This window comes from Haliotis asinina, chromosome 7 (assembly GCF_037392515.1).
Source record: "Haliotis asinina isolate JCU_RB_2024 chromosome 7, JCU_Hal_asi_v2, whole genome shotgun sequence".
Classification (NCBI taxonomy): Eukaryota; Metazoa; Mollusca; class Gastropoda; order Lepetellida; family Haliotidae; genus Haliotis; species Haliotis asinina.
In genome coordinates, this window is record NC_090286.1 from 18,043,008 (window position 1) to 18,059,980 (window position 16,973).

A 16,973-nucleotide genomic window follows, 5' to 3' on the forward strand; every position below is an offset into this window, starting at 1 on the left:
AGGCCTGAGTATTTTGGAATTTGGAAAAACTCATTCAAGAATATCATGCAGGAACTTGATTTGTTTCCACAAGAAGATATGGACTCAACAAGCCAAAAAGCCTCTAGCATCTGGACAGCAAACTCTCATAACCCACAACTTGGTCTTCTCAAGGTATCGGAAAGACTAGAAGATAGGCATGCAAGCCCAGAGTTAGTAGAATCAGCATTGAGAAAGAAACTTCCAGTTTCCCAAAAATCACACATTGGGATAACAGCAAACTCTACGACCTCTCTGACATCATCGCCAAGATTGAATCAGTCAAAGATGACATCAAGTAGTAGTAGAAAATTTCCAAACAGAGTTTGGTAGTTCCAATGTATAGCACTACACAATGTACAAGATGATAGCCGAAATGACAATCCAGGACATGGGCCTGCAAGTTGAAAAGTCGGTAGAAGTACACCTCCTCCTAGAAAATACTGTAGACAGCAATCTGGTGCTGAACATTGCCCGTGTCGACTATCTTGCTGGCAATCTCGGTCGAACCAGTCTACAACCTTCGGAAGGGCTACTTACAATAACGATATATACATGTTTGGCTACCTCCAATGAAAAGACTATGTTTGCAAGAATGCCTACGTATCCAGCATGACAGGTAAGGATGGTTCCGCAAAACTTGTCGTTTCCAGAATCTCCATATGCAGAGTACCATCACTAGAACAGAGAGAGAAACAGGCAAGAAAGCAAACGAAAAGTGGCAAGAACTCTATCCGAAAGAGAAGGCATATGCTCAGTTTGTAGCTAAGATAGATGTTTCCGAAATACCCATCGTTGAACTACAAATGTCGATTCCAATACTAGAATGCCAACTATTTGTACACGGCTTTGAGCTGTATTCTATCGACTATACAAGAGATTTCTCTGGCATGCTGGATCACAAACGATTGGTGGAATACCTTTGGAATAAACATGGCTTCCGAGAGCAGTCAGACAATCCAACAATTCTAGACAATACAGGTAGTGTAGGGGCCCACGTCTATACTTGGGGCAAGACCTGGAATGGCTACAACATGAGAAAGAAACTCTACAACAAAGTCATTTCCAATTTCGATGCAGAATTCGGTGGACATGTGGCAAACTTTGTGGATTGTCCCAACCAACACCTGTGGAAAACTTTTCTACACCTAGATGTGCAAGTATAGAAGTGTCGCTCTACGCACATCCACACAACTCAGGAGGAATTGCAAACGATTTGGTCAAACGAACTCTTGAGATGGTATCTCCTCCAGACACAGACTTGTTTGTCAAAACAATGGGAAAACCTATCGAGATGTCTAGACCGCTGTCTCGATCTAGCCAATCGGTCACAGGGCACTATATTCATAGCTTGGTATGCACATTCAGAGACTGGTAGAATTTCTGGGGTCCGTGTTGCTCCTGCAAGAGCATATGATGATGCTATGTGGGAGAAAATGATAGAATAGGCTGCGGCCGATTTTGGTTTCTGAGCATGTCCAAGATTTTGGGTAGACATAATCTCCACTACAGATACCTGTGTAGAGCTAGGTCAACTATGTTGTATACCAAGGATTCTGATGCCAAAACAATACTGGCTGCAAGTAGAAGGCCAACCCAAGTCCATCCTATTGCCTTCTTGCAAGACAGTAGAGTGGGAGTGGAGAACAGCCAGGTGTAGTGGTATAGGTAAGGCTTCTTCCAAATTTCAACGTCAGGGAGTACAGGAGATTGCCAAAAACAGAGAAGTCTATTCCAGATCTGCCAGGGATCAAAGAATGCAAGAAATACAAGAAGCAGCATTTGTGGAAGAATGTGGAAGAAACTGCTCTACAAAGTACACACACAAAAAAAATAGCCGACATAGGATACTGCTAACAGCTAGAAGCACAAACATCCAGCACAGTGGTCTTGTAGCTGTACCGATAGTGGTTTCGGCAAACAAAAGACTGGAGTATGTGCTAGAAGAGAACCATCAATTCGTAGAGACCACTACAGACCAATACAGCCAAAGAACGTGTTGGATACCAGCAACTAAAAAGAATACCCTGTTGGTCTGCATATCTACATAGAACCCACTAGAACTTTCCAGAAAGATGGAAGAACCATTTCCTGGAATCCTATTGCTGTAGTTGTTGCCCCAGACTCTAGAAAGCTGTCGTCTATAGAAACTGAAGTGATAGAACAAGACTACAATGGCCGGCTGGATGGAAAAATGCAAACCATTGTGGTGGAGACTGCAATAGCCCCACTTCCAAAGGATACAACCAATCTTCTGGATGTCGAGCCCGGAAAATACATTTGCCAAAAGTTTGTCACTACAACATTCTGATGGAAAGTGAGAATTGTATTGTATCTGCTGATAGTGGGGGAAGATGGAAACCCCATCACAGAGATCATAATACCAACGTATGAGCCCTTTCTAGAGAAGGTGGTAGAAGCCCTGCTGAATGCAAACAGCGTGCTTCTCTGTAGAGTAGGTCCAGAAAAGATAACACCACAGGAAAACAAAGATAGACTAGTGTCTGTAGTATATAACTAAAAACAAATAGTTCCACCAGGGGCACAGAAGAATATTCCATAGGGTTCTCATTCCAGTATGCAGCCTCTGCTTTGTCGAATGCTTCAAATGGGAAGCGAGGCACATTTCCTCTGCTGTATGGAATATGCATGCTCGAGATGTATACACAGTACAATATATATTTCCAACTGCGTACACAAAATATTTTTTTCTTCTAGTCCATGTGGTTGGGGCCCCTGTGGTGGGTGGTGGAAACTTGTTTGGTCATTGCTGTTTTCTTGTGTGTGGTGTCCTGTGCTTTGATGTCTTTTGGAAGACCTTCCAGAGAACAACAACAGGTACAAACATTTGGAGTTATTCCACCATCTGACTGACCTTCTGGATATCACAATGTGTCTCTTCTTATTCTTCCTCCTCCTCCTCTTCTTCTTCCTCTTTGACTGCTGCTTGGACAAGATGTCTACCAACAGGGTTGTTGTTTGCTCCAAATGAGTTAGCAGCATGGCCACAGCTTTTTTGAGCTCCCCAAGAGGTTGTAGACATCCTGGATAGTTGGCGAAGTACTGCCCGGTATTGCTATATTTGGTCTACCATGGGTCACTTTTTGTGGAAACTGTTCAGCGTCTGGCAATGCTACTTCTGGGCAGTTGCTCTTTGACTTGGTGGCTTGGTTTCCACATTAGGTTCTCGCCATATATCGTAGAGCCTTTTGGAACCGATACCAAAATGCTTTTTGACCTCGGCTGCAGGTTGCACACCACGAAGATCTCGGATTTCTTGGACGTGGGTGCTGGAACCTTGAGATGAGCACCTTGTTGATTTCTCCAAATCTTGCAAGGCTGAAAAACATTTGCCTAGTCATGGTGTCCAGCTGAACAATCTTCTTGTCTTCAACTCTGTGAGACTTGATTCAACTCTTGTTGATGAGCTTGAAGTTTTCATCCATATACAAGGAAATCTTCATCCATTAAATGTTGGCATATTTTGAGTTTGGTTTTAAACGTTAAATACATATTGGTTGGGACAACACTTCTTCAATAAAACAAAGGAGAATTGGCAAAATTTACTGCGCCATATTGCAATGTTTACAATGACACATAATATGACAAATATTGAATGCAGAACAAATAGCCTCATGCATGGCTTTACAACCCCGTGATTGCTTAGTTAACACTAGCTAAAAAACACTCCCAACCCCAGAGAGGAGTAAGGTGTTTGTGAGGTAAAATTAACCATTCTAAACTAACTTGAAAACTCTGACAACGATTGAACAAACTGTGGCTTTCATCTTTGTTCTAGGCGATATGTCCATGTATCGCAAATAAGTGTCACTTTTCCAGAAGCCCAGGGCCTGAATGATTTCTTCCGGTAACCCACATTCAAAAGCCCACGTAGCACCCCCACACCTGAAGGAGTGACCTGAGATGAGTACATTCTGATCACGCAACAGCTGACGAATAGTGGAAATGAAAACAGTCTTAGTCAAGACTGTCCCTGCCTCTGTACAGAAGAGCGGCTGCTCTGGATGATGGCTTCTCTCACTCTGGAGTTGGTTATCCAGAGCTGCTACAGGGCAGAGTGCTTCACCTTCAACTCTGGGCAGCAGAACCTCCAACTGCCGCTCCCTAAACTGCAGTGTTTTTGTCACTTTCAGTGTCAGTGTCCTTTACAAACTGAGTGATCGGAGAGACGCAGATCTCTACGTGGATTAAACTGCTTTTCAGCCAAAAAATTACCTGGGCTCAGCACACCATAAAAGGCAGTAAGACAAGCAGCCCAAACACTAACGTGTTAAGTTTGATATATCTAGACCTCAGCGTTAACAACAGTTGCAGAGACATGGGGACTGCGGGGTCTTCCGCATCTTCAAGTTCACGCTTCACTCCATGCAATACACATGAGAGATGCAAGTTATCACTTATCACATCATCAAATCCATTGTCCTTCTGAAGATTAGAAATAGGTACCAGATATCCTCGAACCGATATGTAGCTGATAAAGCCCTTCACATCAACTAGGTATGCCATATAAAGAGCAATAGTCTCTGTGGAGGTGGGCAATGGAGGAACATCTAATTTTTTATAGAATTTTAAGTAAGATCTTAGCTGGCAACTGTACATTCTCTGTGTTGATTCCGCCAAAGCCTTAGATTTGAGTCTAAGTACAGTCCTTTGCCAACTACTGCATAGAGCATGTGCCACCCCATCTGCAAGCAATAATGCAAATGACATGTGATTCAGAAGGTTTGAGATAGTGACAGGCATGACAGATAAATGTGGCAACAAATTATACAGTAAGGACAAGCGTCCAGGTTCCTCCAATCTGGATACTGTGTCAGCAACCACATTAAAATCCCCCTCTAAGTGCACTGCCACCAACTCAATGTTATTCAGTGCTCTTATCCAAAACAGGTCTCTAACATATTTCATGGCGGCTTGGCTACGGACAAATTGTGAAACCAATTTATAGTGACCTGCTAACAGTTCTGCTTTTAGCTGTTCTTCAAGAGGAGATAAATGCAGATCTGTGATTTTGGCAAAACAGAGTTTCAACTGTACCAACAATATCCTGCTCAGCTAAACAGAAACCATCCTTAACTCCATCCAAAATATATTGCCTGTCTTTATAGTCCTCGGGCAACAGGCAGACCCATGTGTTGAAGTTTAAACTATTATGAGTGGGGTATGCAAAGTTTATTAGTTTTTGGTGCAGGCATGTTTTGCATACCTGGAGCCATACCCTGCGCTGCATGTGGCTGCTCAATGGATGAGGGCCTCTGCAGAGTGAACACATGTGAACCAGTTTGCAGTCAGATAGTTGGCACGAATATACACTGTTATATCACCAAAATATTTCCCAACTAACTGCCGTAAAAGGACCTAGTGGGCCTTGTGACCTTTGATTAGGGAATCCACCATAACCCCTGGTGGGCTGTTGTTGCCTTCCCCTTGCATTAACTTGTTTCTGCCCAGAACAAGCTATGTGTCTGCGCCCCACCACATGGTGTCTATTACACTGTTAATCTTTTCTCACCAGCTGATGTTCTCGGAGAAGCTGGTTCGGAGTACCCCTTTGCCTGCACGTCCTTATACTCCTTGTCGTATAATGAAACAGAAGTCCAAAAGTTCCTACTTGCCATTCTGAACATGTCACACATGTAGCAGTGGTAGTCTAGCACTGTTTGCATCGAGGCCCCTTCTCAATCATCTTATCTGGTATGCCTAAACTAGCATTGCCCCACATTTCCATGCTAACACTGTTAAGTGGGGGTTTTATGCTACACAACTTGAGTCTACCGTTGTCAAACAAAATCTTGTCTGTTGAAGTTACTTTCCTTTGCTGATTGACCTCAACATGATCACGTTGTGACCGTATGCTTTCAAGGTCACCTTGAACCTTCCTTATTTCAACTTTCAATGAATCCTTTCGTCTTTCCAGCTTCAAAGCCTGCAGTTCCGTTTCCAGACTCAAGCACTCATCCTGTGCTTACTGCAGTCGGCTATTGTTTTGGGGCGTTGAAAATCAAGTGTGCCCAATCGGCGATATGTCACCAACCGCCTGCTCACCTTCTGTACACACTGCGTTGCCACTTGACTCGCATTTCTGAGGCTTCAACACCTCCAAAACCTCACCCATCTTCTTCCCCGCACCCTCTCGTTTACCTCTATCCATGATTTCGGAGCACTAGATGATTCTATACAGTTTTTCTTTTTTTCTTTGATTATTTTTTTAAATTTCACCGTGCACGCCATGAAACCATGCTTGCCAGTTTTAGTGATGTAATGAAAAGGGGAAGCAAATCTGCTCACTATGCAAAATACAATATTCCTACCACTAATTAAAACTGAATTTAACCTGTTAAATTTCTATCATTCGCAGCTTTCTCGAAGGCCGTGCTGAGGTTTGCAGGTGGAATCGTGACACAGTCGAAGTCCTTATCTGTTATTCTGTAAGTGAGTGCTTCATTCAGCTCCTTTGATGGTGATGCTAAGTCCAGGCCAAGTCCAGGAAAAGACACTGTCACCCTCTCCATCTGGTCTGTGCACCAAATCCCTGTCCGACAAATTCATCTTTGGCTGTGAGATCTGCTGGACTCGGACATGGAATGAATGTGCCTTGATGGTGATCCCCATCTACAATAACATTGATGTTAACACAGCTCTTCCCCTTCAGTGATATTTGTGGTAGCCTCTCGCCTGTAGATCATAGAATCTTCTATCTGCAAAGCTCTTGTAGAACACTGACATTCCCATCTGAGTTCTTCATCTGAAACATGATGATCTGAGCCTGCTGTGTCTTGTAAAGAAGTTTCCTGGCTGGATGCTGTCATCATAGAGGACTGCTGCAAAGCCTTCTCGTCGGAAAACTGGCATTCAAAAAGGGTCATATCTGTTGTGCTGTGGCATTTATGAAGCATCAGAGTCTTCCTCTAATCTGTGCTGAATCTGTGATGAGGAGACGTGATGGAGGAGAGAGTGATAAGCATGGTTGGTCATGTGACTTTTGGTAGGAAAGTGTACAAGGGAGGCAAGGGAGGTGAGAGTACTTTTACATCCTCTTCAAGGGAACTATGGGGGATTTCAAGTGTTCCACCATCATTTGCACAGAAGAGGAGACAAGCATTATAAGCATGAGTCTGGATAAGGAAAAATACTCATCTTTATGGCAAAAGTAAATGTATTTCTCAGTTGCATCTTGGATTCTTCAAAACATTTTATTCACTTTTTGGTTATTTTAGATACTCTACCCCTCAGTGATACTGGAGTAAATGAGCTCCTGGTTTTTGTGACTTTCTCTCACAATTTATCAAACTATATACTGTAAATTGACAAAGTTTCGCGAGCAGGAAAGTTTTGCTAGTATTGCAAATGAACTGTAGGCGCAAAACTTTCCAGACGTAATAATTAACCTCTCTCGTTTTGTTCAGTAATTAATATTTATTATAATAGCATTTGCAACAATACACATTCAGTACACAACAATAACAATAACAGTATCTCACTTCATCACAATATCAAGAAGGCCGGAAGTTTGCCAGCCACGGACGACTTCCTCTTTCTTTGTCTTCAGAGCATCAAGGCTTGCAATGATCCACCTCGCATAAATAGGTTTCATGACACTTATCCTCAAGTCTACACGCTTGGCAACACAATCTTTCAAGTTTTTGGCAACACACTCGGCATACCACTGTGTAAAGTGGGTTTTCATGGCAATCTTGAAGGAGGCATTCACGGACAAATCCATCAGCGTTGCACTTGTCTGTCACTCCTCGATAGATGATTTGCGGTGGGAGGAGTTCACCTGTAGCAGTACTTCCCAACACCGCTGTCACCTCCCGCTTGTATTCAAGACCTACGATCTCTACTTGTTTCGACCCCTGTGTCGCCAGTGTCCAGTTGGAGACTGGAACAATCTTAACCCCTGTTTGGTCGAAGTTGATCACAAGTTCTGGGGGAATGTTGTACTCGGTGACCATATCACCCACTCCAGAAATAAACTGGTCCTTTTGTTTCTTGAAATCGTCCGGGAGTTTTCTCGCAGCCTTTGTACCCTTCCTTTTCACAAACCCTAATCGATTCAAAAACGACTCTGCCCATGATTTATTCAATTTAATAGGGCCACCATTCTCAGCTAGAAGAGATCTGTTTTCGTGAGTTATTATCCCCTTTGCAGCAGCAATAACAATGGAGAAGTTGATGATTCCCCCACTATTCCGAATGCCTATCACGTGATCTTTGACGAGATTGTCAATTTCTCCAAGGAGCAGTGGCCGACCCATCTTCTTATATGCCAACTGGTCAATTTCTGCTGTTTTATCTTCACCTTTCTTTTGTAAGTAAGATTTTTCCATAAATCTCACCGTGCTTTCACCAATGTTCCTCTTCATTAAAGTGCTAAAATGTTTAGCTGCCCTTGTGTTACCGTGTTCGGCCGCATATTTTGCAATCTTTGCACGTGTCTCCGGTGAAAAGTGATTGTTCTCGCGTTTCCGTTTCACACCATGTTTTGTTGTAGTAGTGTCTGGTGTTCCCTTCATACTGTCTTCAATCGCCTTGTTAGCTGCAGTCATTCTTGCAGCTTTTTCCGGTGTTTCGGCTGAAGAAGGGTCAGGTAGTCCGGGAAGAACAGGGTCGCTTCGCTTCTTTACAGTCACAAACTTCAACATTTTGTGAATTGATGGTCGTCTTGACTGACTGACCATTTAAAGGTGTTTAATTCCAGATGTTTAAAACAAACAATGTGACACTGAGTTAATAATTAATTACTGAGTTAAGACAATGAACTACGTATGTCAAGGCATGTGTGCATAAGCACCCTTTGATCTTTTCATTATGACTGTAATCCCCACTTACACTGGTAAATCATGTGATCAGTCATGGTGGGCAGCGCGTGTGCATGTACATCACTATTGTCTTTGGGAGGTGTGCTTTTTAGAAGTTATATATTGTAAACAATTCCACTTGGTTTTACAGGAGGTGGACTCGCAAAACAAACAAGACGTAGAATTGACTGGGTTGTTTATCTCGCAAAACATTCACGACAGAGAACTTTGTCGATTTACAGTAGACCTTTGTACTTACATTTTCGGTCCATGTGCCTGGCACCTAAATTACAGTAATGCTGACAGTATGACAGTGTGGAAAACATCAACATGCATCTGGTATAAGTTTCAATTAAGGTGATTAAAAAGAGACCCTCATATTTTTTTCTCTATTTACGTTTTCATTTATGAATGTCCATACATGCAGAATACGATAGATTTATCATTAAAAACTGAAACGACAATCCATACAAATAGGACAAATTGTATGGATAACAACTTCTTTACTGCATGATTGCGACGTTTCGGTACAGATTCTTCTACCGTTGTCAAGCAGGAATGATGCATAAAATCCAGAACTTGTATATATATATATACCAATAAAAACAATGAGATAACATAGTATACAAAGAAAACACAATTGACAACAGGAGCAACATAATGCCATGATTGGAGAAGCAGAAAGCTGGAGAAGCCAGTAGTACACAAAGGATAGTGATTGGAAGCCAGACATGTACAAATAAAGGGGGTTACAATGAAGGAATTGCAATGGAGGATGAGATGTTTATACATACAATTTGTCCTATTTGTACACCTCAACTTCTAAAATGCCACTCAAACAAGGACAATCCCTACCTTGTTGATATTTTTGGCTGATGATTACTGACAGATGAGACATGAGAATAATCCAAATGTATTGCAGTATATGAATTGTACCATTTAAACTACATTTCATAACTATATTACTGAGTGTTGTAAAATTAAAATGAACACTTCGTTCACTACAAGAGGCACAAAACTAAACGCGCTCACTTTATAGTATGTGCGAATTATACCATTATAAACCTTGAATGTGATGTAATTTGTAAACCATTCACACATGCTGCAATAACAATTTGTAAACCATTCACACATGCTGCAATAACAATTTGTAAACCATTCACACATGCTGGAATAACAAACATGAACAAGAGTCATCAGAAGATGACATATTCCCACAGCCCTCACATATTTGTAAGGACAAATCATCTGACAGTTTATTGATGTTTTCTTAGATTAAGTTTCCATGGAAGTCGTGAAAAATATAAATGCCATACATTTGTAAACAGCAAAAGGCACCACTTCAAGATCTGTCTCATATATCTGCCAAGATCTGTTAAAAGATATGAAATGGTTTTCAAGTTGTGCTCTGGAAACGAAGTCGTTCCCTCCATTTTGAGACTAAGTCAGAATTGCTTCAATGGAAACCGGGAAAAATTAAAATGCCAAAACATTGTAAATAGTAAAAGGCACCACTTTGTGGTTTGCCTCAAATATCTGCCTAGTTTTGTTGTAAGATATTAAATAGTTTTCTAGTTGTGCTCCAGAAACGAAGCCCATCCCTCCATTTTGAGACAAAGTCCGAAACATTTCCAAGGAAACCCAGAAAATTATAAATAAAAAAAATCTGTACATAGCAAAAGGGTCTCCCCTACATATCTGCCAAGTTTTGAAGAAAGATAAGAAATTTTTGAGTTATGCTCTGCAAACGAAGCCCATCCTTCCATTTTGAGACAAAGTCCGAAATGTTTCCAAGGAAACCCAGAAAATTATAAATAAAAAAAATCTGTACATACCAAAAGGCACCACGTTGGGGTCTGCCACATATATTTACCAAGTTTTGCTGACAGATATTAGGAATTTTTTTAGATGTGCTCTGGAAACAAAACACAACTCTCACTTTTGAGACAAAGTCTGAATCGTTTCCATGGAAACCGAGAAACTAAGAAATCACAAAAATCTGTAACAAGCAAAATGTACCGTTTTAGGTTCTGACTGGTATAGCTACCACATTTTGCAGAAAAATAAAGAACGGATTTTGAGTTCTGCTCTGGAAACGAAGCCCATCCGTCCATTTTGTCCGCAACTTTTCCATCGAAACCGAGAAAATAATATACCACAAAAACCTGTAAGCACCAAAAGGCACCACTTTAGGTTCTGACTGACGTATGTAACAAGTTCTGCAGAAAAATGTTGAACAGTTTTTGAGTTATGCTCCGGAAACGAAGCCCATCCATCCATTTTGAGACTAAGTCTGAAACATTTCCTTGGAAACTGAGAAAATAATAAATCACAAAAACCTGTAAATAGCAAAAGGCACCACTTTGGCATCTGCCACACATATCTACCAAGTTTTGCAGAAAAATTTCGAACGGTTTTTGAGTCATGCTCTGGAAACGAAGCCCACCCCACCATTAGACTAACGCCAAAATGTTCCATGGAAAAACCAAAAAAAAAAATAAAAATGCCCAAACTGTCCACCTGCAAGTTTAATTTTAATTAATTAATTTTTCAGTATCTACCTCATGCTTATTTACACTATTTGACAACATCTATAACAAAATTCTAAATGCGCTTGTATTTTCAAAATTTGGTTTGTCCACTTAGGTACTGGTTATTTGTTTTCAGGGGCACAATTTATAAATGGTATAAATGGGGTGGGGTAGCCAAACTAATTAGATATTAGAAATAAAACATGTAAGCAATATGACAATTTATTGTATATTTTGGACGCTCATCATACACAATGGGAGTGTGATTATCGCAAAATGACCTAAAAGTTAGAATCTCTAAACAGGAAGTAACTGCTATTTATTTGTTAGCATTATCTTTCACCCAGACATGCTATTTCTCCAAGTTTTGAACAGTCTTCAGTGAGGATAACTTCTAGCTTCAGTAATTCATAATACAAAGTAGGTTCAGGTCTAAGATTTGGCTTGTAACCCAATGCTATGCAACCTGCTTCCACTATGCACACAAAAATATGATGACCACAATTTAACTTAAATAAACTATATGAACTCTTATGAGGGGTGAAATATATCAACTAAACAAGTTCAATATGTCTTTCATATTCATTATCCCTACTCACACAATTACATGTACATCTTCAATACTCACTTGTTCTTCACCAGGTACTTGTTCAGAGGTCCAAGAGGTGCAAGCTCAAGAACCAGCATTATATTCTCAGCTTCACAGAGTCCTTAAAAACAGACAATATGTAGGATCAGACAAATATTTGAAAATACATCTTTGCAATAATATTGGTTGAAAAATCTTGCAAAAGGATTAGAATTCTCAAACGATATCACTTAAAATCATATAAGTAGAATCAGTGTGTCATACTTTTTATTTTTGCAATATCATCAAAAACATAAAAGTTAAGAGCAAATGAATGAAACTTGTAATCATTATCCTATGCACATTTCTACTTTGATCCCAGCATTTTAGGAGAAAGAGCTACCGCAACCCTCTGAATGCCATGGACATATATGCATATCATTTATTAAGTTCCACCCACTTTTTTATATACGCATGAAGCTCAGTATGTTGTTTCTAATACTTTGAGAACCCTATTCCATGCATAAAAATGGTAACTGTAATACACACTCTAAGGCAAAAGTTAGTGTGATAAACATGCTCTTTATGACACATCTGAATATTCTTCATAATATGCATAATCCATGGCCCAAACATGGCTCTGGATGCCCTTTTTGTGCTTTTAAGAAGTCCGAGGAAAAAAGGCACAAAACATGCCCTGTAAAATGTGTGGCTCTAAACCTTGAATCCTTGTCACCCAAATCATTGTTTTGATGCTGCTATGTCCTAGAAACACTAATTTAGAAGAATTGGCTTGCAGCATTTCTCAATGTCAAGGCTGAAAATGAACAATAGCAAGCAATTAGAAAGTTTGAACACGGGAACAACCCAGTGCACTAGCACAATGGTAACATCCTTCCCTGGACTTCCTCAGATCTGTCCCTTTTTGAATATGTCTTGGACAAAATGGAAATGAGTTTCGGGAACTCCGACAGGTGCTTCCACAAATGTGGAACGCCATTCTGTGAGGTGCAGGTGTTACACATGCATCAGTGCTCATGGAGGACATACTTATTACTGACTGAGTAAATTTCATCTTGACTGTTCTCTCACTGTGTCTTCAATAAAGTGAAAAGTTTAAAATGTGCCAATTTGAAATCCTATTGCAATTTTCTTGCAGTATTACAGAAGTCTTATCATCAAAATATCAGTTGTTAATTCTCATATCTAACCTCAAGTCAATCACAATAACTTTTGCTTTCGAGTATATAACACTGTATTGAAATTTGGTAACAGTTCAACTGCAGGAATTCATCTGCCAGGAATATACAAATTTGGAACATTGTCAACAATGATAATAGATCTTACATAAAATACTACCTCTATTACTAGATTGCCTTATCTACTGAGAGTTGTTTCAGATCTACACATTCAATTTGAATAACATTCTTCCAAACCAATGTCTTCAGTTCTTTCTTCCTAGTGGTTCTCCCTTGACTTATGCATGGGAAACCTCAAAACTTCTTTGGGTACTTTAAGGAAGTGCTAGAAGTAGTATTCTAAGAATTAGTATCACTGTTGATAATGTTTAGAAATTCTTACGAATATGTCCCTAAATTGCAGAATCCAACATGGGCTTGTGGGCTCAGGGTACCACTTTGCTATGATAGGAGGGCAACAATAAAACTCATAAATCTAGATGTTTACTGATAAGACTGCTCTCACTTGCAGGGTGTTCATACAGATTTGTGAATCTCAATATGTTGTCTTGTCTTCCAGAATTCTTTCAGAAAGCAAAAGTCCATGAACACTAAATCTGGACAGAATCTGTTTCCCTTGATGCTCTTTGACTGAATTCTCAATGAATCTCAGATGTGATAGCCTTCTGAATGTAAGATTGTGTACAGATGTGAGAGTCCTAATAGTAACATCCATTGCTATTGAGTGTACAGAGACTGTCAGAACTATGACATATAAGCTCTGATCTACTAACACTTCAGCAGGGGACAAACAAAACTTTGACGATGTATGTCCATTATGTCTTGAAGTTATTTCTGTACTTTCTGAAACTCTGATTTATAGGGAGTCAACTAAACGGACATCTAAACTGGCACTTGTACACAGCAATTTGTGAATGAGTCAGCTGGGTTTAGGCACAGACTTGACATCTTTCCCAGCCAGCAAAACTCTTCCCATAACCTCTTGATGGAGTCTTGGGCACTCTCTGGCAGACCTGATGAAAATGGAATCAGACCTGGGGCCCGTTTCACAAAACTCTAAGCTTAAGATCTCGTAATTTTTCTCATATTCTCATAGTATCTGTAGCTCCCGGGTTACAGTATAGGAGGTACAATGGCTACGAGAAAACTTACAAGATCTTAGGCTTATGAGAATTTTGTGAAACAGGCCCCTGGTCTCTGCCCTGCAATGAAGGGCTTCCCAGCTGATCCGTATACTTCAATTCCTTCAACATCTTGGATTGAAAATATATAACTGAGGCAGTTTGCACCTCTATTTGATGTTAAACATTTCAACCAGTCTGAAATCTTTCCTAAGGGTAAACTGTGGACCACAACTTGTGTACCTAGTTAATAATCGGTTGATGTAATTGTGCAAGGTTGTGAATTTCATGCAGCAGTATGAAAGGGATAATGTTATGGACCATGACCTATTTGCTTAGGTGAGCATCCACAGTGTACACTGTAAAATAATGAGATTTGAACTGCAGAGTCTAAGTTGTGGTCTGGTGGTAGCAATACCAGGTAAGGCCTCTTTAAAGATCAGAGAATGGCCTTAAAGCTGCAAGCAAAACCTCTGCAATGATGTACTTTAGGTGTAGGGCTGAGTAGACAGACAAGTTGTAACATTTTCAGACAGAGCACGGAGGATGCCTAGCTGCCCCGAATCTGATTGAGTGTTCAGATGCAGTGTCTGCAGATGTTAAGATCAATATGAGATGTCTGATTGGGTCTCCATGTGGGCCACAGTAATATTTTTTTTCATTTCTCATCTTTATTTCCACAATTTATATGATACATATGTAGTACATTCAGGTAAGTATCAAGGAAGGTATAAGTAATTGCACAGTATATAGTTGGTTACGAAGATATTTGCTTGATACACCTTTAACACACTTTCACCCAACCCCAGTCATGAAATAGATAAATACTCCATCTCTGAAATTGCAATGATTATAACTAAATGCACTTGAATGAACTAAATTCTCTGGGTTATCACATAACTAGGTTATGAAAAGATGACCAGAAGGTGAAGAACTCGCTGTTGCTGCATGTAGAATATGCATTGTATTTTGTGATTTCATAGTATTTTGCTATCTCCCTTTCTACATGGTTCACAGTAATATTGTTCTGAAAAAGGGATATAAAAACTTGAGTACACTGAGGTCCAGTTTGTAATCCATGAATATCAGCTGAAAGGAAATGAAAGGTTATCAAAATGTGGCAAGACAGCAGTATCCAGTAATTTCCTGTTGAGGATATTGATGGTGACCTGACCATGACTGTGTTCCAGGTACTGTAAGGAATCCCAGCCCAAGACCATCACTGTGCCAGTGCCAACACATATACACATCACAACTCGTTTGTCTTTCATATTTGTCTTCAAGGTCTTGGATGATCCTTTAGTTTTTTGGTGGCTTCTTCACAAAATGACTGATAACTGTGTTATTACTATTCAAGTTAGCACCAACATTGCAACATAACTGTGTCATACAGGAAAACAAATGGCTGTAATGTAATTTCTGTAAACCTACATTTTTCCATGTCTAGAAAAGATATTTTAGTACTGTAGTCTAGTGAATCAGTTCAGAAAACTGTAGTATACATACTACAATTACAAAATTTATGCCCAAATGCATTTGTTGCTTTTTGCTGCAAAGGGACTCCACTTTGGATTGCCCTGTGTTTAAAGGTCACATGCAACCAAAAAATCAAACATAATTAAAACACATTTATCACTTATTCATGACATATAATATACATTCCTGCTTTTAAAAAAACAAATAAACACAATTATAACGATTATAACGTACAATCGCGATTCAAAAGTGCAATATTTTCTAGTTGAAGCCCTCGGGAGACCAAACCCAGTCATAGCGGGTGGATATGCACTCAAGTGTAACGACGGCTTCCGATTGGCTGTTTCATTTGCTGATATGCTGAGGGTTCATTGTGTATACAGAAAGATGATCTGTTTGATGGGCATTTTAGAAGTATGGCAAGTGACAAGAAAGTAAGATTATGGATAACAACTTCTTTTTGTGTACTTGATGCATCGTTTCTGTATGGATTCATATACTGTTGTCAAACAAAATCATATACACGAAAAGAAGTCGTTATCCATGAAGAATGTATATAGAAATGTTGGGTTTGGAAAATACATGTTCTCTGAATGTACGCTCGATCCAATAAAAAATCATGTCAGTAGAGATGGTACTACTGCATGGCTGGAATCTGTCATTCGTCCAAGTACACAGCAGGACTTGAAACTGACAAGAGTTTGCACCAGTTTCCGTCAGATCCAGTCCTCCGAAAAAAATGAATGTAGTTTGTTTGCAAACCAGAGATAAAAACATGTCATGTGTATCACACGTGCCTAATTACATAATGTGGCAGACACGGGACTCGGGTGCATGAGTCATAAATCAACTTATTTTCTTTATGTCGTATAGTCTGATAGGTATTAAGTTCAAATTGCAAGTGGTCAATGATTGAAGCTGTGTATTGCATGTTGTCTTTAGCAGACAGGCAGTTAGACATATAGGTGTGAATAAACCAGACACTGAGCTTTCTCTGTGACAGAGACTGCTTACCACAATCAACAAGTTGTTTTACGTAACGAGTAGATTATTTACTTGTTTGTGTACACAACCAAGATTAGACTACTGCTCACGACATCAGACCCTGGGCATGCATACTGTTTCAAGCTCAGCGAACCTATTCACTGCGCATGCGTTATGGACGCAGTGCAGCACAGCTGTTGAAACCAGTTTTCCCCCCAGCGCTGGGGGGAATTTAGTGAAACGTTTGAACTCCG

General features: G+C 40.0%; 1 protein-coding gene across 1 annotated transcript in view; it reads right to left on the reverse strand.

Moving 5' to 3' along the window:
* LOC137291108 (tyrosine-protein kinase SYK-like) overlaps window positions 1-16,973 on the reverse strand; it is a 172,289-nt gene that overhangs the window by 41,086 nt on the left and 114,230 nt on the right. The window contains exon 12 of the mRNA XM_067822390.1: window positions 12,000-12,081. Coding sequence (XP_067678491.1) covers window positions 12,000-12,081 — 82 coding nt within the window. The remainder of the gene's footprint in view (window positions 1-11,999; window positions 12,082-16,973) is intronic.